The following is a 24,438-nucleotide window of genomic DNA, read 5'->3' as shown; positions in this document are numbered from 1 at the left end:
GTGTGTGTGTGTGTGTGTGTGTGTGTGTGTGTGTGTGTGTGTGAGAGAGAGAGAGAGAGAACTGGGGATTAAGGGACAGTGGAGGGATGATGGCGAGAAACAGAGTAAGAGAGGAAGGGGCATTGGGTGAGGAAGTATGAGGGCAAGAATCGACTGAGGGCGCAAGATAGAGACGGGGGGGGGGGGGGGGGGGGGGAGAAAAAAGGAGATGAACAGAAAAGAGGCAGAGGATTGACAGACAGACAAGAACGAGAAAGACGCACAGCAGAGAGCATGTTGTGAACACTCTTCTCCTCTCATCTCCATCACTCTCTCATCCTCTCCTCTCCATCACTCTCTCCTTTCCTCTCCTCTCCCTCAAGGTGCGTTCATATCGGACTCAAACAAACTCTTGCCACGGCACGATTACATACATACAAAATCAATGCAAATATACAAATAGATGCAAATGCCAAACGGGCGGCGAAGGGTGCGAATTCCACGTCATTTCCTCTCCTCTCCTCTCCTCTCCTCTCCTCTCCTCTCCTCTCCTCTCCTCTCCTCTCCTCTCCTCTCCTCTCCTCTCCTCTCCTCTCCTCTCAGTTTATTTGTTTGTATTGAGCCTGGATTCAGCTCCACAGAGAGCGGCCCCATTGACAATGATTTATAGCTTTGTTTTGATGCAAATGAAAAGCCGAAGGCTCGCTCCAAATTACTACCCCCCCCCCTCGGCTGCGGGCGGCCAACTACACAACGAGAGTCTCCTCTACCTGCCGTCGAAAGTAATTCCCGACCTCAGGTAGATTGATTTACTGCGTAAGGAGAGGTGGATAAACGCAGCGCGTGATGGGGTTTACCAGTCGCCTTTTTAACAGATGGCTGGGGGTTTAGGATTTGGGGCTCAGAGGCACCCTGGGGTAGATTTAAGGGTGATTTACACTGATTTGCATGCAGGTGTCGACGCACACTGAAAATAGCAGATCTACATGCTTACGACGCGTACGCACTGCAACGCGTTGTGAGCTTGTAGATTGGCTATTTCCGGTGCGCGACACCCCCGTGCATCTAAGTATAACTCAGGCTTCAGGCTGTGTGCAGTAATCAAGCTAGAAAATTATACAGGGGTTTATAATGATAGACTTTACGTGCTGCAGTGAAGCTGTAGTGTGTGTGTGTGTGTGTGTGTGTGTGTAGTCATTTTATCCATTCATTATACTGTATATGCAGTGTAAGTTAGATCACTGGGACTGTGGTGTGTAGTTGCTTCATATAGTGTGTGTGTGTGTGTGTGTGTGTGTGTGTGTGTGTGTGTGTGTGTGTGTGTGTGTGTGTGTGTGTGTGTGTGTGTGTGTGTGTGTGTGTGTGTGTGTGTGTGTGTGTGTGTGTGTGTGTGTGTGTGTGTGTGTGTGTGTGTGTGTGTGTGTGTGTGCCTTTTCAACGCTGTCTCACAAAAAAAAGTAATATTTAGACTTTTTGGGACAATTTTGACGTGAAGGGGGGGGCAGTCAAAATATGACATTCGGGGAATATAAGATTTACGATTCTGTGCCTATCGTGACATAACTCGGACGGCGCTGAGTCGTCTCAAAGCGGACTTCGCAACGGCCAGCACGGCGACTGGCTCACTTTAGCTCGCTCGTCAGTGCCTCCCGTGGCTCAAGTCCGCTTGAGATGGCGCGCCTCCGACGTTCTAACCGTTTTTTGGTTGGATCGTCAAAAACGCTGAGAATGAAATGTGGAAGTCCTGAAAAGTCAACATGGGCCTTTTTTGCCCCCCGTCCACGTCACATGTTGACGTTTGGTCACAAAGTCACAGTATACCTTTTGGGGAGTCAGACAGTGTCTATATGTATGTACATCCAAATCTGTGTGTGCCTTATATCTTATCTGTGTCGTGTGTGTGTGTGTGTGTGTGTCATCTCTCTCTCTCTCTCTCTCTCTCTCTCTCTCTCTCTCTCTCTCTCTCTCTCTCTCTCTCTCTCTCTCTCTCCTCTCTCTCTCTCTCTCTCTCTCTCTCTCACTCTCTCTCTCTGCAGTACCAGTTCCAACACCAGCACCAACCAAACCCCCCAGTACCGTCCCTCCTCCCACCATCCCCTCTGCCTTGGAAGGTAAGACAACCCACCACACGTGTCATAAACGGCTTAGGCTACACTGTTAAAACCATGATAGAGATTTGGTTACATTTGTACACTGTTGTAGTATACAAATGGTTTAGGGTCTGTTTTCAAATAGCTAGTGTACGAGCTCACACAGGTTGGCGTTGCAACCCGTTGTGAGTTCACCGAATGGTCACCCCAGGGATGCCCTACGGACGCTATAGCGTTGACGTGGTTAACCGTGAGCCAGTTGATTTTTATAAACTGTATGATTCAGCTTTATATCGCTGTATGGCAGCAGTCACAAGCACACATTAACTCATGCCATAAAGTGTGATTCATATACGTAGTTAGTTAGTGTGTAGGGGAGGAGTGTGGGTAAAGGTTTATTTTTCCATAATACTGTCGACGGTTATAGCGTATCATTATGCTGAGCATCTGAAGACATTTAGCTGTCATCATGTGAGGAGTACAGTATATAATCTAAACTGTTCATCTCCCCCTGCCTGCATAGTGAGGTGGCAAGCATGCATGCACAAACACGCACGCACGCACGCACGCACAGACACACACACACACACACACACACACACCCCCACACACACACACACACACACAGAGAGAGTACTGTTCAAAGCACATGCACGCAGGAAAACAACAACAATAACTGTCATCCAGAATGTGCACACAAACACACTCCTACAGCACAGTCTGCACAGAGCACAAAGTAAAGGCATGTGCAGGAAAGGCACGTGCATAAAGAAAAAAACCACAAACACGCATCACACACAACAAAAAGAGTGAGACATCCACAAATAAACTTCCAGCGCGAACACACACACACACACACACACACACACACACACACACACACACACACACACACACACACACACACACACACACACACACACACACACACACACACAGACACACACACACGCACACACACACAGACACACACAGACAGACAGACAGGGGGAGTCGTAATGCAAGAGATAACTTGTAAAAGTGTTAATTGTCGTCTCCTGCGTCCTGGTTGGGGACCTTCATCTCGTTCCGTCAAACCTGTAATTATCATTCCTCACATCACGTCTTCCCTCAGAGGGTGACGATCGGCCTGTGTGGAATTTCATTCCCTCAGTGTTATATACGTACAGATCCATTTTGGGTGAGACAACAAAAAACCCTGAAGTGTGCCATTCCCTGCAGCTAAATTATAAAGCTTTGCAGTCTTTAGATCAGATGCCAGGTTTCTTCGTTCCTTTTTTTCCTTCTTTTTCTTCTTCTTTCCCCTCTTTTTTTATGGTGCTTAGCTTGTTTTGGAATCAAACTCTGCATGTCCAACCACATGACACGTCCCCTAAAAGACTGGAAACGGGGACCATGGATGTTTGGGTTCCTGATTTTAATATGAATTATACAGTATCCTGTTTTTGTTTTTTGTTTTCTGTTTTGGAGGAACAATATGCAAAATTCATATTGAGTAAAAAAAAATTAGCCGAAAATCTTCACAAGAGATAAGAAAAAATACATGAAATCAGAAAGATTGGTTTTTTATACTCCATTGTTGGCTCAATCTATGATTCTCATTTGAGATTTACATTTATCTTATTGAAATATTCTTATTTTGTATTAATGAATACATTATGCTGTGTCCCAATTCCATATAGTATTAGTAAACAGTATGTAATAGTATACCGTATGTAATGTATACTGTATATACAGTCTCTTTTGAAATGCAGAGACAAAGCTCCTGATGACGAGAGCTTGTTCTCAATCTCATGTTATAGTTCTCATCCAATGTTCTCACAAAATCTCACATATACAGAGTATGATACACAAGAATGTGCTAAACTGGTCCACCTCTTCACAGTCACCTAATCATGGCCAGAGTTTGTGTTGCTGGAGAAAGAAAACAAGTAATTTTGTTCCCTGGGCTTACAAGGCTTATTAAAGTATAAGTGGATATGTGAAGTAAACAAAGTAGTCAAACCACAGAGGAGCGTTCTGCCGATCGATTGGGCACCGAAGTGGCGGTTAAATTAGATTAAATGAGAAGAGAAAAGTTTGTAATTGACATGATTGTTTACTCTGGCACCGAACAGATGGTGTGATTCTGGGTTTTCAATGTAGCAACGGTTTAACTGTTTCAGAGTTGAGCTTAATCAGTCAATTGTATCGGCCGGGCGGCAAGTATCCGCCGCTGGAAATGAAGCCAATGAGGAAGTAATGAAAACGCTGCAGTTCTCATTAGTGGCCTAGAAGGTTCCCCTCCTGCTTATTGCAGAAGAATTTACATTCCATTAAAGTCAATGGGTATTTGACCGGACTTTACACTTGGTTTTATTACCTTAGTAAGCATTTTAATAAATACTTTGTTTCCAATTCCTAATTTAAAGTGTTCTTCCAATTATCATGATATGCTTTTTTGTAAATTATGCCCCCATCATTTTAAAAGGAATTATAAAGAAGGGTACGCAGCGTACGCTTCTACTGATTCTACTGAGTGACGACAATTTTTACCCAAACAGAGATGAATTGAATCTGTTGCCACGGGATTGGCACTGGCTAATGTGTTACTTTCTCCCGAACCACTGGCTTACAGATAAGGGATGTAACAAAAGTAATGATAATGGGGAAATTTTGCATAAAAAACGCCTATCCATGAAAAACGATAGACTGTTAATTTGTATTCTTTCTTACACTCAGACATCACATATTGACCTTCCCCCTTCTCTCTCTCTTTATCTCTCTCTCTATCTCTCTGTCTCTCTCATGCGCACACACACGTCCCCCCCTTACACTCTCTTCCTCTTCTCTCCTCTCCTTCTCTCCACTCCCCAAATCTCCTCCCCCCCACCCCCCCTCTCTCAGTGTGTAAGGCTGCCAAGGCAGACCTTGTGTTCCTGGTAGATGGTTCGTGGAGTATCGGTGATGAAAGCTTCCTGAAGATCATCCGTTTCCTGTACAGCACCACAGGGTCTCTGGACAAGATAGGACCCGACGGCACACAGGTAGCAGACTGCAAAAATAAGAAAATATATAACTTTTCATGCAGTATCAAAACTAGCCTGGAAACAAGACAAATCTGCCGAAGAAAAATGTCACTCCCTCCGAAGTAGTGAAGGACCAATCAGGGCCCAGTATGCAAATATGGGGCGGGTTTATCACATTTTTTTTGTCAGAATACCAGACACACTGACATGCAGTGGGAGAGACGAGTGCTAAGATGGAATCTAATGGTAGGAGCTATTTTTGCCTTTCAAGGGTACAGTAATCAAACATTAGAGCAGGCCAGGGGGAAAGTTAAACCCCCATTCAGGGCCGGACTGGGACCGAAATTCAGCCCTGGCATTTTGGTCCGAACCGGCCCACCACCCCCCGGGCCGTTTTGTCAACGGGGGGGGGGGGGAGCGTTTCGCTGTTTCAGCCCAGCCCTGCACATGAACTCTGCAGCCGCACTGAGGCCCCTGCTGGAAAGCATCCCAACCCAAACATTAACGTAACTAATAATCGGGCCGCGCGACCCGGAAATGACCGTAATAATAATATATACAGTATATATATATTTTTTTTTGGGGGGGTCCCAGCGGCCCACTGGCCCAGCGGCCCACCGGGCATTTGCCCGGTACGCCAAATGGCCAGTCCGCCGCTGCCCCCATTATACTTTGCTGCAGCGTATAAATCAAGCTTTAGGTTAGGACTGACTGGGGAGAATGTGGTGTGAGATCTGACCAGCTAGCATTGGCACGATTTACTTGAAAATCTGTTGTCTTTGTCCTACATACTACAAAGTATTGGCACCAAAGGATACTTTTGCAACTGAAGAATAGTGTTGACATGAGTTGTGCTTAGCTGTTTGTTATGTGTCCTGTGATTTTATGATGTTCCTCTGTACCCCCCCCCCCCCCCCACAGGTGGCCATAGCCCAGTTCAGCGATGACGCCAGGACAGAGTTTAAGCTGAACTCCTACAACAACAAGGAGAGGCTGCTGGATGCCATCAACAGCATCTCCTACAAGGGAGGAAACACCAAGACAGGCAAGTGGCACACACTGTCGCTTTCCCATGGTCATCGGAGTGAGTGAGTGACCGACCGACCGACCGACCCACCCACCACAGAGTGCTATAATTTATATAATTTTATGTCCAAACCTGCCTACCGATGATGTCACTGGAAGGTGGGTTTCTGAACTGTCCAGAGCCCTGAGTCACAGACCAAGTAGACTACATTTTTTAGCATATTATGATGAGCATTACTGAGGACCAATTATATGAAGATAGATTGAAAATGGTTGAGGTGGTTAAAAGCAAGTACAGCTGTACTTTAACACAAGCACAAATTTGACAGAACAACTTCCACTTAGTAATAGTAATAATTGACCAGGAGTATCTATACTTTGACTCAAGTACTGGGGTTGAGTACTTTGACCACCCCTGCATGTGAGTGTCAACCGATTTCTATGCAGTACAGTAAACAGGAGGTTCCTAGCTTCCCACTTCCCAGTGATTATGTACGGTGTATGAAAATGGTAATGAACATATTTGTTATGTGTAATTTTTCCATAAACACAGAGTAAAAGGCCCTGTTTGTTGACACAGAACCTCATAGGTGAGGTGCAGTATAGAAATCAGTGCAAGCAAATCACATACGCACACACACACACACACACACACACACACACACACACACACACACACACACACACACACACACACACACACACACACACTAACTCACACGGAAAGACAGATTCAATTTAGTGTTGGTGCCAGCCTGAAGTTAAGGAGTGGAATTGTAATTTGCATTGTGTCACTGTTTGTGTGTGTGTGCGCGCGTGTGTGTGTGCGTCTACTTGACTGTGCATTTGTGTTAAACAGCATTTGTTTTCCGCAGACCCACCTTTGATTTGGTGTGTGTGTGTGTGTGTGTGTGTGTGTGTGTGTGTGTGTGTGTGTGTGTGTGTGTGTGTGTGTGTGTGTGTGTGTGTGTGTGTGTGTGTGTGTGTGTGTGTGTGTGTGTGTGTGTGTGTGTGTGTGTGTGTGTGTGTGTTTACATTTGCGCATACCCACCGCTGTGTGTGTTTGTGCATGCTCTCATGGTTATGCGTGTGTATCTATGTGCACAGTGCACACACATGTGCGTGTGTCTGGTAATCAGAGAAGGCCTTCAGGGCATGCAGCGAGCGACAGAGTCATTAATCAGTGTTTACAAAGCAGCCAGCTAGGCTCTCCTGTGGGGACACACAGCAGTAATACAGTTACTGGCTGGCCAGGAAATCTCAATTAAGTGCACTGTGGTGGTGCTAATGCTCGTCCCTATATAAAGACGGCAATACCAGAGATGTATTCCATTTTCATTATCTAAACCAAGAAATGTCTTTTTTCTTTCATCAGTTCAGCTTAACTCGAACCCCCTAGCTTCCCTATTCTGCTACGAACATTTGCCGACAACAGCTGATCTACAAGCTCATGCACATTGCATCGCAACAACGCGGCTCGTGGTGAGCTTGTAGATTGTCTATTTTTGCTAAAGAGATTTGATGTAGAGGGAAATACTAATGGACCTAGTATGGAGCCCTGAGGGACTCCGGTCAACTAAGTATGGGTGATTTACAACACCCTATATCCTGCTTGAGCAACCTGGCATACAATAGTGGGATACAACTCAGGGTTAGGGTTAGGGTTCAGAGCGCTTAATGACTCAACACCGAACCAAGGCAAGCAATTGGATAAGTACATTGGATAATACTTAATAAAAGTAATTCAATAGTTTGGTTGGTAATACATGTTGTGTTTTGACTATTATATCCTTGCTATTTACAATTTAGGCATTTTGCAGACGCTTATCCAGAGCGACTTACAATAAGCAAGATAAACACAACCATGAACCTAGCATCAGTCTAAGCAATATACTATCAAAACATAATCTGTACAATGAAACTATAGGATACCAGGTAAACAATGAACCCTAGCATCTATCTAAATAACATGCTATCTAACGTACAGGTTTTTTAACATTGTGGTCAAGGAAAAACAAAACATAACAAAGTAACAAAAAAAAACATGAAAACAAATGACCACGGTGTGGTCGTCATATCAAGGTGAAGGGCTATGGTGGAGTCTGATGCTGACTGACGGATGCTTCTGTCCAATCAGGTCGGGCCATCCAGCACGTGAAGGAGAACATCTTCACGGTGGAGGGCGGGTCCAGAAGGGGAATCCCCAAGGTGCTGGTGGTCCTCACAGACGGTCGCTCCCAGGATGATGTCAACAAGGTCTCCAAGGAGCTGCAGATGAGCGGTCAGAGCCTTATTATGGGACGCAGGGTTATTTCTAAAGGACATACAGTAGCGCCGGTGTCATGCCCAATTTATGCTTTGTTGTACATGGTGGAAATGGCAGATCTATAATCTATTTATTATTTTTAAGTATAAATCAGGCTTCATAAGGACATCTACGGTTATGTGCGCTGCTCTTACTGAGCCTTTGGACTACAGCCATTAAAGGATACTATACTGTAGATAAAACGTTTGCCACCATTTACCCTAAATATATTCTTAGATTGATATGATTGCTGCCTTTGCTGCCTGATGAAGTTGACAGGAAAATAACATGTCTATTGCTCCTTTAATATTACCACAGGTATAATGGCACACATTGGATTTAAATTGGATGTTTGATTTTACATTCACGTACACTCTTATCTATTCGCATCGAGTTTTAAGAGTCAGAGCCATATTGACCTTATCATATTCCTGTGATTATAATGATTACGTACAGTAACTCAGAAATGCGGAGACACAAGTACGATGTAATAATAAGTAACACAAGCTAAAATCCATGGTGCTCAGAATCATACTTTCTCTCTCTCTCTCTCTCTCTCTCTCTCTCTCTCTCTCTCTCTCTCTCTCTCTCTCTCTCTCTCTCTCTCTCTCTCTCTCTCTCTCTCTCTGTCTGCAGGCTACATAGTGTTTGCCATTGGCTTTGCCGATGCAGACTATGGTGAGCTGGTGAGCATCGCCAGTAAGCCCAGTGACAGGCACGTCTTCTTCGTGGATGACCTCGACGCCTTCAAGAAGATCGAGGAGAAGCTGGTGACGTTCGTCTGCGAGGCAGCCACAGCCAGTGAGTGTCCAGAGACTTTGTTATGCTGGGAAGTGGGAGCCCATCAAGAAAACGTTGCTCATGCGCTTTATTGTGCGCGCAGGTTTGCTCGCGACTGTTCTTAGCAAACCTGGTCTGGTCAATGCATTTCAATGAGATTTTTTTTTTGTGTGCACACGTGAGAACGGCTGCATTCATTGACATGGAGCTGAAGAAACTCACCGTCTGTGAGCTTATGCTTGCGCACCTGCTGGTGGGTTCCTAGCGTTAGTTAGTTAGTTAACAGTGGTTGGTTTGCTAAAGTATATCTGCTCAGAGGCTAGAGAGAGGCTAGAGAGAGAGGGAAAGATGCACAATACAACACAAGCTCACAGTGCGAGGCGTTGTCTCTGAGGACCCCCTAGGGGTCCCCGACCCCCTGTTGAAGACCCCTGTCCTATAAGGAAACATAGGGGAATGTAATAAATCTCTGGAGAAGGCATGTAACGGCACATTCTCAGAAGGAATGTTTTTTTCAGCGTGTGACTCATTACAGACCGTTTCTTCCCACAGCTTGTCCCTCTGTGCCCATGAGTGGCAGCACAACACCTGGTAAGTGACCACACATTATTATGTTCCTTCACTAAACTTGACAACCTGCCATTCATTTAAAAGGTCAAACAAATTGTAGCTTTCAGTTTTTTGGCATTTCACTGCAACTGATTTTCTTATATAACTTGTCTTACTGGAGAAGTTTTGGACGGAGCACAAGGCAGAGCTGTGATCTATTATGTTTTCGGCTCACCTGCCCGCGGGCGTAATCGCTGTGAACTTTTAGATCACCGTGGTTAAAGCTTAGAAACTAAGTTAACTATAATGTTTGTCGCCCAGGTTTCCGTATGATGGAGCTCTTTGGATTGGTGGACAATCGCTATGGCAACTACCCCGGTGTTTCCATGGTGCCGGGAACTTTCAACACTTTCTCCTCTTTCCACCTGCACAGCGACGCTCTGTTGGCTCAGCCTACCAAGTACAGTACACACACGCACGCACACACACATGCACGCGCGCACACGCGCATGTACACACACAAAACGCATGCACACAAACGCACGCACACAAGCACACACACACACACACACACACACACACACACACACACACACACACACACACACACACACACACACACACACACACACACACACACACACACACACACACAAGTTCCAGCACAGTGACTCTGCCCAAATACAAGTGTTTCTGGTCTCTGTGGTACCAGGTTCATCCATCCTGAGGGCCTCCCATCAGACTACACCATCACTCTGCTGTTCAGACTCCTGCCCAACACTCCAGAGGAGCCCTTTGCCCTCTGGGAGATCCTCAACAAGAACAACGAACCGCTGGTGGGAGTTATCCTGGATAGTAAGTTGGGCTGGGGACCTAGGCCACACGTGTGTGTGTGTGTATATGTGTGTGCGTGTGTGCGTGTGTGCGTGTGCGTGTGCGTGTGCGTGTGTGTGTGTGTGTGTGTGTGTGTGTGTGTGTGTGTGTGTGTGTGTGTGTGTGTGTGTGTGTGTGTGTGTGTGTGTGTGTGTGTGTGTGTGTGTCGGCCATGATGAATGACTAACTCTTGCTCCCGCTCCAGATGGGGGTAAAACGCTGACGTTCTTCAACAACGACTACCGAGGAGAGTTCCAGACGGTCACCTTCGAAGGTGAAGAGATCAAGAAACTGTTTTATGGCAGCTTCCACAAGGTCAGACTTGCTCTCAGCTCACCTGACTCACTCACTCATTCACTCACGCACGTATTCTTTCTTTCTATTCATAATATTCCAAAGCCCCCAGATTCTAACATTGCTGAATGCAGTGGCCACTGTGACCGCTAGAATAGAGACATTCAGTCTGTGTTGTGTCAGTGTAATATTCCAGGATGTTTTCTGTGCTGCCTTCCAGACGTATTCAAACTACTCTGTCGAGTGATCTTTACCGTCTGCTGTCTGCTTACTGTCAGGAAAGCTTAAACCTATCATGACCTTTTGGCTTTCTTCTGTGTTTGTGTGTGTGTGTGTGTGTGTGTGCGTGTGCGTGTGCGTGTGCATGTATGTGCAAGCAGTCACATCCGTTGTTTGAAAACAGTGAGGCTTACTTAAACTGGCAGCATGAAGGACAAATGGATGTAATTTGTGAGTGACAACCCACAGTAGACGACCTGAGTCATTGGATGACAAAATTACCTTTTACAGACTGCAGAAGCTCAAGTTCAAATGAATGTGTGTCACCGCCAAGCTAGGGGAATGATAATTGGATGAATTTCATTGTAGCCAGTGTTTTGTTTTTCAAAATATCCCAATCTTTTCATTTTGTTCAAGGTCGGGCTCAGTTCCACCCATCTGGGCAGGTGGATGAAATTTCAACAGAATCTCTGACATTTACAGCACAAATGTCAGTGCAGAATAATTTTTACTATCAAGGAATAGAAGCCCTAAAAAAAACATTATTCTGCATGTCACCCTTGTTTATTAAAATTCTATGATAGCCTATTATTTTCCTCAACTACCAGTTAGTTACCTTGTATCTCTACGATTTTGGTTTTTAATTGGGGATAGCCTTTTGCCTTGAACATCAAGTCAGGACCCAATTTATCCAGTGACAATATTTCTATAATTTGTTCTTTTCCAGTGACCGCCTTTTAAAAATTATTCTCAAAAAGACAGCTTTGAATTTTTTTTATAATCAAATGTTTTGGTTGCTTTGCTAGTCGTAAGAGGTAGACAGCCAATTTCATTTCTCTCCTCTGAAGTATAAGGTCACGCACAAAATGTGCTTATGCAGAGGGCATGAAAGCTGCAGGGGTCACCAGAGAATCTCCCCCACACCTCCTATTTGGCTTTAGAGAGAAAACTACAGTTTTTTTCCCTCTCAGCTGTCATCTCTCCTCACAGCACACGACTCAGCTGTGTTGCTGTGTGACCCTGCAGAGAAACATGTCAGAAATTACAGAGCTGCCTAACTTGGTTTATTGGCTGCTTCTCTTTGAACTGTCTGCACACTGTCTGCGTGTGTGCGTGGGTGCTTTGGTGCGTGTGTGCGTGTGCGCGTGTGCGTGGGTGCGTGGGTGCGTGTGTGCGTGTGTCCGTGTGTCCGTGTGTGCGTGTGTGTGTGTCTATATGCGTAGCTATCTTTATCTGCGTTTTATATACATTTTGTGTGTGTGTATATATTTATTCTTTATGTGTGTGTTTTTATGTGCTCATTTGTGTGTTTGTGTGTGTGTGTGTGTGTGTGTGTGTGTCTTTCTGTCTACATCTGCCTACGTGTCTTGCATTTACACTAGAATGTAACGGGCAAGTTTGTACTGTTGTTATAATCTCAGCCACTTAGAACAAATTTATTAAAAAAAACTTTATTGACCATTCCGCATAGGAGCACACATCCAGCACCACAAAGTCGTTAAGAGAGGGATAAGAAAGCTCCAGGGAAAAAATACTTTAAAAATAGTGGCGTTTCACTATTCCCTGTACAGTACAGAACAGCACAGAGTGCCAGGGGGGGAAGGATTTTTTATTTTATTTTTTTAACCACATCAACCCTGGCATCCCTATGTTTGGCAAGTCATTATAGGCAAAACATTTTCAATTAAAAAAATAAATAATAATAATTTCCCACAACTTTTCAAAAAGTTTTTAACCTTTTAACCTTTTTCTATATATATATTTTAAATACAACCACTCCACAGTCAAATGCTAAAACATAAGAGTTGAGACATTGGAGTGACATCTCTGTCCCTTCCCTCACTGTACAGCTGCACATAGCCATCAGTAAGACCAGTGCCAAGGTGGTGATTGACTGTAAGCTGGTGGCGGAGAAGAACATCAACGCCGCGGGTAACATCACCACCGACGGCCTGGAGGTGCTGGGGAGGATGGTCCGCTCCAGAGGCCTGAAGGACAACTCAGCTCCGGTGAGTGGGATCTACACACTACTGGACACAAACAACAACACTGTAGAACCTGAGTTATACTTGGTTGCACACTGTGTCGCGCACCGAAAATAGCAGATCGACAAGCTCACAACGCGTCGTTTAATCTCCTTACCTCATTGTGAGGAATATTTAAACAATTTATAGGTGGCACATTGATTCAGGAGATGTCTTGTAATGTTTGTACAGTTGTACTGTATATGGAAAATACTGTAATGTGGTATTATATAAATATATTTTGTTTCAAATTCATGACTGCTCAGTTACTGTAGATTTTGTTATTAACACTTGACTTAACACTTAGGTGTGCATCAGTCATGAACTTGTTTCTTTTGTAACAATGTTTTTGCACGACAGTAGTAGTAGTTCATTCTGAAGCAATCTTTGTCCGTTGTTCAATTCATGTAATTACAGTACCAGCCTGGTACAACGTGGCATGTACAGTATGCAATTAAATCTTTGCTATGATGGCAGCTAGGGTGACATGAGCACTCAACAAATGCATTACTTTTTACATCACTTGAAAACAAGCCAGGCACACCGGCAGCGAGGCCTTTAGGCTCATGAGGCAAGGGAACAGGCGGGCGAGCGAACTTCCCTCCAGACTTCCCTTTTCCGGGCAACATTAGCCACTTCCTCCCGGGGGATCCCGAGGCGTTACAAGGCCAGTGTGGAGATATAATCCCCCCATCTTGTCCGTGGTCTGCCAGGGGGTCTCCTCCCAGTGGGACGTGGAGCTAGGGAGACATCCTTATTAGATGCCTGAACCACCTAAGCTGGCTCCTTTCCAAGTGAAGGAGTAGCGGTTCTACTCAGAGTCTCTCGCGTATGACTGAACTTCTCACCCTATCTCTAAGGGAGAGGCCAGCCACCCGTCTGAGAAAAGTCATTTCGGCCACTTGTATCCGCAATCTTATTCTTGGGATATTGGAATGGTGGGATTCTTTTTCACAATGGCGGAACTTCATAAAGACCTCCACTAAATTTATTTTGCTCCGCATCCCTCACACAGGTCTGTCTCACAGATCTGTACGCATACAGTAACGTTATGCTTCAATGTTGTGTGTTGCCAGTGAAATAAAATACATTGGACTGCATTGCATGCATGTCAGCTTGAATCAAAGAGGTGGCTGCACTGTTGATTTGAAAGGACAAGACTGTTGGTACCAAGCCAAAGCTTTAGTTATTGTATGCACTAACTGTCAGAAAAAATATAACTATCTTGTATTTCTTAAAAATATAAGTGTCTGATATTGCTCTATACAGACTTTCTCTGTTATAGGCAGTTAATTGCAGTGTGCAGCCGTGTGAGGTGAGGAGTAAGGCGTGGGAAACTGTTATCTCCCTTGCTCCAGAGATAGGAGGGAGAGAGCAGAGCATGTTGACTTTGAATGGCTTATTGTGCTAAAAACCTTTTCTATCTCACAGCTGCTGCAAGCTGGTCATTATGACACAATGATTTAACAAACGTTGATTTACTGTTCAGGGGTGAAGGCTGCCAAGGTCAAAGACAACTTTCATCTGGAATTATTACTCTGACAACATTTATGTTGACTGGGGAAATGCACTGCCCACAGATCCACGTTTATCCCCCTTTTCATGCAGTGCACCTGGCTCTGATACAGATTGTTTCTTACCGAATGCAGTTCTGTATTAACTTTTCATATTTTGTATAAAACTCATTAACATTCAGTCAGGACCGAGAGCTTGTTTTTAGAAGTTAGTGAGTTAACATTACCTCTAGTTACTGCCGTGGGCCCATTGCATTGTGGGACAGACTTAAAGCAGTGGTTCTCAAAGTGGGGTCCAGGGAACCCCAGGGGTCCATGAGGGCGTGCCAGGGGGTCCCCAGCAAAATGTGTTAATATAGCATCAAAATCAGTTCAACCACTTTAAACCTAATTTACATCAGCATTTTTTTTGTCTTGAAAAATGTATTTTCATTTGATATTTTCAAACATTGTAACTAGACAAATCATGTATGGGGATCCCTGGCTCAACATATTTTCAGATGGGGGTCCACTGCCAAATACCTACGTGAACAAATGTGAGAGCCATTGGCTTAGAGGACTAGGGCAAACCAGACGACATCAAAACGTTATGAATCTCTGCCACTCCACACACATTAACTACAACCCCAGTCTTTTACTGTTTTTACTTTTACGGCCTCTGAGCAACTCTATTGGAGCTATCAAGGACACGTCAACAGAAGTTTGCGAAGGAAGGGAAAAGTGTTTCATGTTCATTCTGACCACCTAGATTACTTACTCAAAAATGGGATATCAGTTTATTTTGGTCTTAGACGTAGGTGGTCTGGTTTGCTGCTGTTCTAGCATCAGAACTGGGCTGACATATTATCTTAAACCCTGTGAAGATTGCATCAGCTGACCGCATTTCCAAAAATATCAACCACCCCCGAACCAGTTTCATCCACAAATAGCAGAACAACAGGCACTCTCTCTCTTTGTCTGATTGGTTTGATCAGTGGAAGTCTACCTCTGACAAGGAAAAGACATGACATCGAATGTGACAAGGAAAAGACAGACATCCGAATGTGCTCTCATGCAAAAAAAGTTGGACAAATGGAGAAAATGTTTTAAAGAACCATATTTTAATACATTTCATGAGTATGACGTTTCCTTTATGCGACTCTTTATTGATATGTGGTTCTGAATCTGCTGTTTGTGTGTGTGCGTTATGTGTGTGCGTGCGTGTGTGTGCGTGCGTATGTATGTGTGTTTTTCTCCTCTCTAGTTCCAATTGCAAATGTTTGACATTGTCTGCAGTACTTCCTGGGCTGGCAGAGACAAGTGCTGTGAACTTCCTGGACTGGTAAGGTCAAAGTTTAAGTTGATCACTTACGCCTCAGTTTACTAGTGATAGTTCCTGTTACTGTACCAGTTTATTCCCCTTTAATTACTATGCTACAAATATTATATTACTACTTAACTAAATCTATTTTTATTTTCTATTGTTAGAGTGATCATTTAATAATAGTTTCTTTAAAATGTTTTGGTAGCACTGATAACACATAACCTGGTCAACTGCATAACAGGACCCCAATGGAAACAAGCCATAGTCTTTCTTGGGTTATCCTTTTTGCAAACTGTTAATAAAGTATTTCATCAATAAATCAATCAATCAATCAATCAACAGTCAACTAGCTTGCTAATGGTGATAGTGATAGTTGTTCACCTACAGTATTTTGTCACAGCTGTGCAGCAATACAGTAGCTATTCATCTCTACTTCTCACTCTGATGGAAGTAGGTTAGATGTCAAAAAAGCCCTCCTGGCAACTATTTATAAACCGTCTCTTCTTGTTCCATAATCTGTTTTCACTCTGTGCTCCTTTTGTCATTTTTAGACAAAATAAGGCAAATGCAACCAACTGGATATAAATCATAGTAAAATAATATTCTGAGCCCGTTTTTTGTGTCCCTTTCCAGGCAGTACACGTAGGTTCAATTGCATGTTGTGGTATTGCTTTTAATCTGTGACACTAATACTGTATAACTAAGTCTAGTTTTGAACCACTTGTCATGAGCTAATCGGCAGATTAAGACCCAATGCCAAGTGCTTTGTTTTTGAAGGACAACTTAAACATTATTGTAACTTCAAGGAGAGTAACAGGTTCTCAGAGTAAGCATTAAACTCTCTAAGCAAAGACAGTGGAGCAACAGACAATTTACAAGATATAAAACAATTTCATGTGTCCTGTCTGTGCGTGCATTGGGCTAGTTAGTACTGGTTTCAGATGTCTCAGATAGTGACTCACATAGTCCTGGGACACGAGGTGGCTGCAATTCACTACCTGATTGAAAAGAAACCTAGAGTTTGTGTGGGCGAGCGGAAACCCACCAACCAAAAGAGACCTCGCATCACACTGAAACACAGAATGAGGAACAGAGCTGTCTACAATTAAACAATGTTACACGCACGCAAGGGTGTGCTTTCCCATCATTATTGGCACGACAGTGATTACAGTCAGGGACGAAGCGCTTGCACCGTGTTCCCCAAGCATTATATAATCATTTGAGCACGATCTGGAGAGGCTATTTCAACCAATAAGACTACTTGGTCGGAACTATACCTAAATAAGGGTTCATCTAAAACTTACAGTATATTAGATTATCAACACTTTTCAGTGCTGCACAAGCCATTCTTTATAAGACTGATCCAGGAAGCCTGAACATAATATTATGTCTCTTCTGAAATGTACTGTTTGCCAAAGTGTCAAGATGGCAAACAGAAACATTATTGCCATAATAGAAAATAACATTCATACCATTTTAGAAGATTTTCTAGACAGCGAGAAGGAGGGATATGTAAATAACAATATATCATTGCATGTATATACTAAATACAATTTCCAGGCCGCTGCACAGCCTTCAAATCTAGTCCTATATTGCACTGATCAGAGCAGTGGCAATTTTAATATAGGATACTGTGTGTGTGTGTGTGTGTGTGTGTGTGTGTGTGTGTGTGTGTGTGTGTGTGTGTGTGTGTGTGTGTGTGTGTGTGTGTGTGTGTGTGTGTGTGTGTGTGTGTGTGTGTGTGTGTGTGTGTGTGTGTGTGTGTGTGTGTGTGTGTGTGTGTCACGTGATGGGTTTGTATGACTGGTTGCAATAAATCAACTTGTTAGCCAGCTAACAAGATGAGGCAGTGACATTCGTCAACATTTGTTCACAAAACAAGCCACAACTTTCACATTTTATCATAAATTCCTTGTCTGCAGCCGTGGCACTCACACTGACAAAAAGTCTCTTCAACTAGAGCGTCTGGTGCACGCTCTAAATGCTCCCAGAGTCAAGTCGAATCAAGTCATGTCACCATTATTTATATTAGCACGTTTAAAAACAAAGTTGACCCAAACTGCTTACAATCAAGAACAAAAAACATCTAGACCAAAATCACCCGTTGTCAGCTCTTAGTTGCTTCTGGTCAGACTCATGTTTTCATTTCATGTGAACTTGATTAATTAATTTCCATCATCACCATCACCATCATCATTATTATTATTATTTATTAGTATTATTATTATTATTATGAGTGTTAGTTTGTGTCCTCTCAGTGCATGTCTTCTCTTCATTTTATGTTGGTGTGGTGTGAATGAACAGAGGAAGGAGGTAGACTGCCCCGCCCTGCCCAGATCTTGCACCTGCACCCAGGACAGCAAGGGCCCCGCTGGCCAAATTGGACCCCCTGTGAGCAAACACACACACACACACACACACACACACACACACACACACACACACACACACACACACACACACACACACACACACACACACACACACACACACACGCACACACACTATATTATAAAGATGTCCCACTTCTCAGTTTGCTGTAGTAGACGTTTCCTTCTTACTATTAACTTCATCATGCCATTATATGTTTTCCTTCCCATGATTATTTTGTTCAGTCACTCTCTCCTATCATATAAACATCAGCTTCTGGATGGGGGCAGCTTGAGGCTTCTTAATAGCAACACATAGCAAAGTGTAATGTTAACTCTCTTGAAAATTTGATTGAAGTTGTCCCTTTGTCCTGTGTTCCTGTGGCATTCGATGTGTTGAGTGGGTACCCATAATCACCACCTGCTTCTTTCCTCTGTGTGTGTGTGTGTGTGTGTGTGCATTCAACAGGGAGGCCCAGGAGTCAGAGGAGCTCGAGGCGACCGCGGTGAACCAGGCCCAGTGGTGAGTACACATTCTAACCATGACCCCAACGTGATATTACTTGAAGTATTGGTACTGTAGTGCTAATACCCAGGTCAATGAGTGACCATGGAGTGGGCTCAGTACAGTACTAATGAGTCAGACATGCACTGTATGGAAGTTTTCCAGATTTAAAACGGAGGGGCTGTATGTATGAACGCAACATTCCAGCTAAGTAGGATCGGACCTGCAACTGATTTTATGTGGGCAGAACCCTTGACTTAAGTCCGGGTCATGTCCGATTTGGCTCAATCCGCTCTATGTGTGATCTATCTATGACGCGTTGATTGTCTGGTGAATTTACATTCAACTTGTGGAGGTGTTGATGACGCTTCTATTGTCGACGGGTGGAGCCTCCCCATCTCTCGGGGTGTTCTGGAGAGAGAGAGAGAGAACTGAAAACCAGTTTAATCATTCTGCTTTTTATTACCATTCGAGTTGGAAATGTTCACCGATCGAACATAAAAGTCTCTTTACTACAGTATGTAGACAACGAGTTACACCTGATGATTCCCTCCGCGGTGTGCACTTGGCTGTATATAGAGTTGAGACCGTTATTTTTCCAGCGGACGGCTGGTGATTAAAAGTACGTTGTAGCTCGTTGTCTACATGTTTGGCTTGTGTTTTGCATGGGTGCATCAATGGGAGACCACATGTCGAGCAATTCAATGTAGACCTACAGTATCTGTCATTCTCTGTGGAAGGAAATAATAAAAGAGTGCATTTGATCCTTGTTTGTTTTTGTCGCATTCCTAAGCCAATAATTTGATTTGAATAATTTGACGGCAACGGTTCCGGTAGGACACACAAAGAGTCTCATTTGTGTCTCCTACCAGAACTGCTGCTGGACATCAAATTATTGGCTTAGGAATGCGACAAAAACAAAACCTCATGAAACGGACATCCTCTGATAGAGTACGGTAGAGTACGGAACCTTTGATAGAGTAAACAAAAATTATTTAATTTCATTACATATGGCACAAATGTCCACTTTTAGACTCAAGGATGAACTGATTAGAATTTGGTTGTCAAAGATCAAGGTCATAAATTGCTAACATTTTGTCTAAATGAATGCCTTTTTATTAAAATCCCTCAAAGTCTTCACTACATAGACTGTACTACATACTAAATGTGAGTCTGAACAGACATGGAAGTAAACTGCAACTGGTTGGCAGAGGCATACAACTGCAATTCATTATTTCTAGGGCTGTCAGAAGATTAGCTGTGATAAATTATGCCTACTCAACATTCATTCATGTCCACAATATGCCTATTTTCTCTGTTGTGGGAACAGAAAGGTAACGGTCAGTGATCAGATGGCCGATCAGAACTGCCATAATGCACTTTATCTCTTATCTTTATCTCTAAATGTCTGTAAATATGAGCACTGTTGTCTGTTTATGTCCATCACCATGTGCTTGTGTTCCCAAGACTAATACACAGACTGTAATTGCCAATGTGATTTTGGTTTTGAAACATACAGACTATGGAGAGTCAACCAAAAATAAATGCATTGCCGTTTTCCTAATAGTGGTGACACTATGGTATTGTAAATAATGATAAGTAGCACTCTGTGATGTCGAACATGTTTAGTATGTGTGGTCAGTAACACCTCACTTACCCGTACACAGGAAATATCTCCCAACTTCCTTTCTTCCATTACACTGCTTGCAGTAAAAGCAGCAGTACTTTTTGTATTGTTCAATTGCATCAAGCTTGATAGTCATTGTATTGTAAATGTACTTATGACACTTCATTTGTCCGTTCAGTCAAATAAAACCCATTGATTTGCACAGGGGGTGGCTCCCCTAGTCCTTTTAATATGTTTAATAAGATCTGCTGTTTTAGTGGATTATATTGGGAGAACCAGGGAAGTGACAAGGAAAGTGACCAGTTTTAGGACTATATAAGTATGTCCCATCCAACAGTCCATTATAATTAGAATACATTCAGTAGACTTTTTACTCCTCTACAATTATTTGAAAACTTTTGTTACTATTTACTTTGTAGATTTTAATTATTATTCCAAAATTATAATAATAGCAGATCTACAAGCTCACAATGTGTCGCATTGCGATGCGTTGTGAGCTTGTAGATTGTCTATTTTCAAAAGATTTTAATACATTTTATACATTATGCTTGTGAAACGCGTAATGAGTACTTTTACTTTAGGTACTTTATATTTTGATGCCAATACTGATTACCAGACTTTTACTTGTAACAGAGTATTTCTACATTGCAGTATTGATACTTTTACTTAAGTAAAATATTTTTAAAAACTTTTTCCACCACTCGTGCTCATACGTACATTATTGTACAGCTCTATTGCTTTGTCTGTAAGTATGAGCCCTGATGTCTCTGTTGTCCGTTACTATGTATTGTGATAATATACAGTACGCTGATGTATCCCATGACACATTTCTACACAGATAGATTAAAGAGAGTTGACAAAAAATTAAGCACTCTCTCACACTTGATGGTTCTTGCATTGTAAGTGTAATTATGCTTCTTCATTTTCCCTTTAGAAATGATGAGTGGATCCCCTAGTCCTTTTATTTAATACGATTTATTTAATACGATTTTACTGGATTATATTGAGAGAAGCAGGAAAGTGACAAGACAACACTCATCACATAAAAATACATTCAATATCCTTTTAATACATATTTTAGGGTACATACAGTACTTTTACGTAGATTAATAGAATGGTAATGATGCTTAGAATAATCCTATTGTAAAGTAAACCTTTATTAAACAAATACTTTAACTGCCAATTTCCTGACGTCTTAAAACAGAGTTTCCATGGGTCATGAAAGGAAATTCAGCAAAAATTTGATTTAAAAAAAAGAATAATTTATTGATTCACATACATTACATGATATTCCAGCTCCAGTGAATCTGTCATAATGAATCAACTCAAATCGATTTCTGCCATCTGCTACGTTAAAGTTACCGGAACTTATTTGAATGAATCAAGTGTTATTTTAACACATCCAGGTGTTAAGGGTAGGGCAAGTGATATTTTTTTGGTTTAAACAAAACGTTTTTTGTTAAAAATGTTAAAGCACTATATTGTGATAGTAGTTTGTTCAGGTATTTGACAACATTTCAGCCAATCAGGAGAGAGTACCCATTTATCAGCTTCATCTTTATAGTGTTCCAGTTCCAATTTTGTCTGCTCATTACTTTGTGTCATCACTTCCAATGTCATTTGTTTAATCTGTATCATGTCTGAGTTCTCTATCCTGATTGGATAAAATTGGTATCCTGACCTGAAAATGCATTTTATGTTTGATAAAGAGCTAAGGAGACATGGAGACTCCTGTTACTGAACAAACACTTTATAGCAATGAGTACTATCAGAATATAGAGCTATTTAACACTTATTTTAACCAAAGAAAATCACTTACCCAACCTTTAATATAGCACATCTGCAGTGGCTAGAGGTCATCTCCCTACTCTTCCATTTAGAAATCTATGTAGATCCTTGTGTCAAGTAGCTAGGACAACTACTGGTTGACAAGTAGTATTGGCTGAAGCTCATACATGGAAAATCTCCTGGCCAGGTGGGCTCTTGAAAAGCGGTAGAAGTTTGGTCTCCCAATGTAGACCGGGGTTGGAATCCGGGTTTGGACATCATGACAAACATGCCTGGAACAACTACAAAGACTGGGTCATGTAAGTTACTGACAGAAACACTAAGGGCCCTATTTTCGCCAGTGCCTTAGCCCTTATCCCTAAACTAAAACCCATTTCGTACTATTTTTAATAGCCAATCTATAAGCTCACAATGTGTCATTGTAGATCGGCTAGTTGAACTATTTGAAAATGTTTTTAAAAATAGTAAAAAATGGCAAAGAAGTTTAGGGATAATGGGTAAGGCACCGGCGAAAACTATTCATCTGGCAAATATGAGGGAGGGAATGCTTTCTACTTCACCTTTAAAAACAACTTGCAAGGCAAGTTTATTTGTATCGGACATTTCAAAAAGGCAATTAAATGTATTTACATAAAATATTAAGCATTAACTCTCTCAGTGCCACGCCCCGAGATATCCCGAGTTTTTCCCGAGTACCCTCCCTGCCAGCACGAGAAATCCCGAGTTTTTACTTTTGACTGTGGTCGCGCTATTCTGTTTATTTTTCATGATCACTTTCGCTTCCTGACTCCTTCAGACTCATTGGGTTCCGGTTTCATGACGCAGATTCCGTTTCCGGTTCTCATTTTTTTCCCGCGGTCATTTTTGGCCAGAATAGGGAAAGTCACGTTTTTTCACACGGTATAAAAAACAAACGGAGAGGTCCACGTCTACTCTCTTTGGTCTGGGTGACGATCAGTCATCGTAGTCGTGTATCACATCGTAATTTAGCCCGATCAACGATTGTCAAAAATGTCAACATCCGGTTATGACCGGATATGACGTGAGCCTGTTTGGGAGGGGGCGAGTGAGCCAGCGAGGTCATCAATGTGTCGATTTGTTGCTCTCTACTGGTAGAACTGTATTATGGGTTTAAAAACCCAATCAGATAATTTATTTGAATGAAAATTTACAAAATTAAAAAAATAAAAAAAAAGCAAATTGCTGGCACTGGGGGAGTACTTTATGAAAATACTCTTGGCAGTGAAAGAGTTAAGACATGAAGAGAAAAAGAGAAAAAACCTGCTCCTCGGAGCACAGGTCTCCGCCAGGTGAGGTACGTTATTCTGGCCTCTTGGTGGCGCTATAATAGGCCAATGTGAAAAGGGTGCCAACCGTGCCATTTATTCTTGCATTGACACTGCATTCATGATTTGAGGCATTTCGTTACAAAAATGTGTTTTGCTAAATTAGACCTGCTGGTGGCGCTATAACAGGCCAATGTGAGAAGGGTGGCATTTCTTCCTCGGCCTAGTGGGAATGTGCGTGTGAAATTACACGGAAATCCCAAGCTGTGTGTATACTTTGAGGCTTTTTGTTCAAAACGGACCAATCCTGCAAACTTTGGAAGCCAACCTTAGGCAATGAGGATGGAATATGGGAAATCGGACAGATCCGTGTTGATCACATGACTATAGTGATACTGTGTACCGATTTGCATGACGTTTGGATAACATTTGTAGGAGTAATGTAAAAAAATGGGTTTTGCACAAATCGGCCTCCTGGTGGCGCTATAACAGGCCCATGTGAAAGATTTGGGGCAGAGGTTCTGAATTGGCATCCAGGGAGTGTGTGTGCACAGTTTCGGAGCGACCGGGCCAACGGTGCCGGAGATTAGCTGGTGACAGACAGACACACACACGGACGGACGGACACACACACGGACACACGGACGGACGGACAAGGGGTAAAACATACTCTCTCGCCATGCCTTCGGCCTGGCGGAGACAATAAGTAATCATATAAAATGAAAACAGAAAAATAAGAATAAAATTACAGTAGAAGAAATTATATTCAAAAGAAAAACTAGTATAGTTTATAAGGCAACGGCAAACAGGAAGGTCTTTAGCTTAAAAATAACCTGCAGTTTTCTCTGAGTTTGTCACAGATGGTATATGTGGTCCAAAATGTATTAATGGGTCTCTGG

The 24,438-nt window shown here is 42.7% G+C and overlaps 1 protein-coding gene across 5 annotated transcripts in view; it reads left to right on the top strand.

Annotated features, from left to right (window-relative positions):
• The window catches only part of col14a1b (collagen, type XIV, alpha 1b), a 193,205-nt gene that overhangs the window by 134,652 nt on the left and 34,115 nt on the right, over positions 1-24,438 (top strand). For all 5 annotated transcript variants that reach the window (XM_080442843.1, XM_080442846.1, XM_080442844.1 and 2 more), the window contains 13 exons: positions 2,016-2,090; positions 4,956-5,095; positions 5,999-6,122; positions 8,241-8,384; positions 9,045-9,209; positions 9,741-9,779; positions 10,059-10,197; positions 10,450-10,592; positions 10,816-10,925; positions 12,974-13,132; positions 15,905-15,982; positions 18,269-18,355; positions 18,803-18,856. In XM_080442843.1, the coding sequence (XP_080298969.1) occupies positions 2,016-2,090; positions 4,956-5,095; positions 5,999-6,122; positions 8,241-8,384; positions 9,045-9,209; positions 9,741-9,779; positions 10,059-10,197; positions 10,450-10,592; positions 10,816-10,925; positions 12,974-13,132; positions 15,905-15,982; positions 18,269-18,355; positions 18,803-18,856 (1,457 nt within the window). The remainder of the gene's footprint in view (positions 1-2,015; positions 2,091-4,955; positions 5,096-5,998; positions 6,123-8,240; positions 8,385-9,044; positions 9,210-9,740; positions 9,780-10,058; positions 10,198-10,449; positions 10,593-10,815; positions 10,926-12,973; positions 13,133-15,904; positions 15,983-18,268; positions 18,356-18,802; positions 18,857-24,438) is intronic.

The sequence above is a fragment of the Gymnoscopelus braueri genome (assembly GCF_963280865.1).
Source record: "Gymnoscopelus braueri genome assembly, chromosome: 11".
Classification (NCBI taxonomy): Eukaryota; Metazoa; Chordata; class Actinopteri; order Myctophiformes; family Myctophidae; genus Gymnoscopelus; species Gymnoscopelus braueri.
This window is presented reverse-complemented; position numbering and strand designations above follow the sequence as displayed.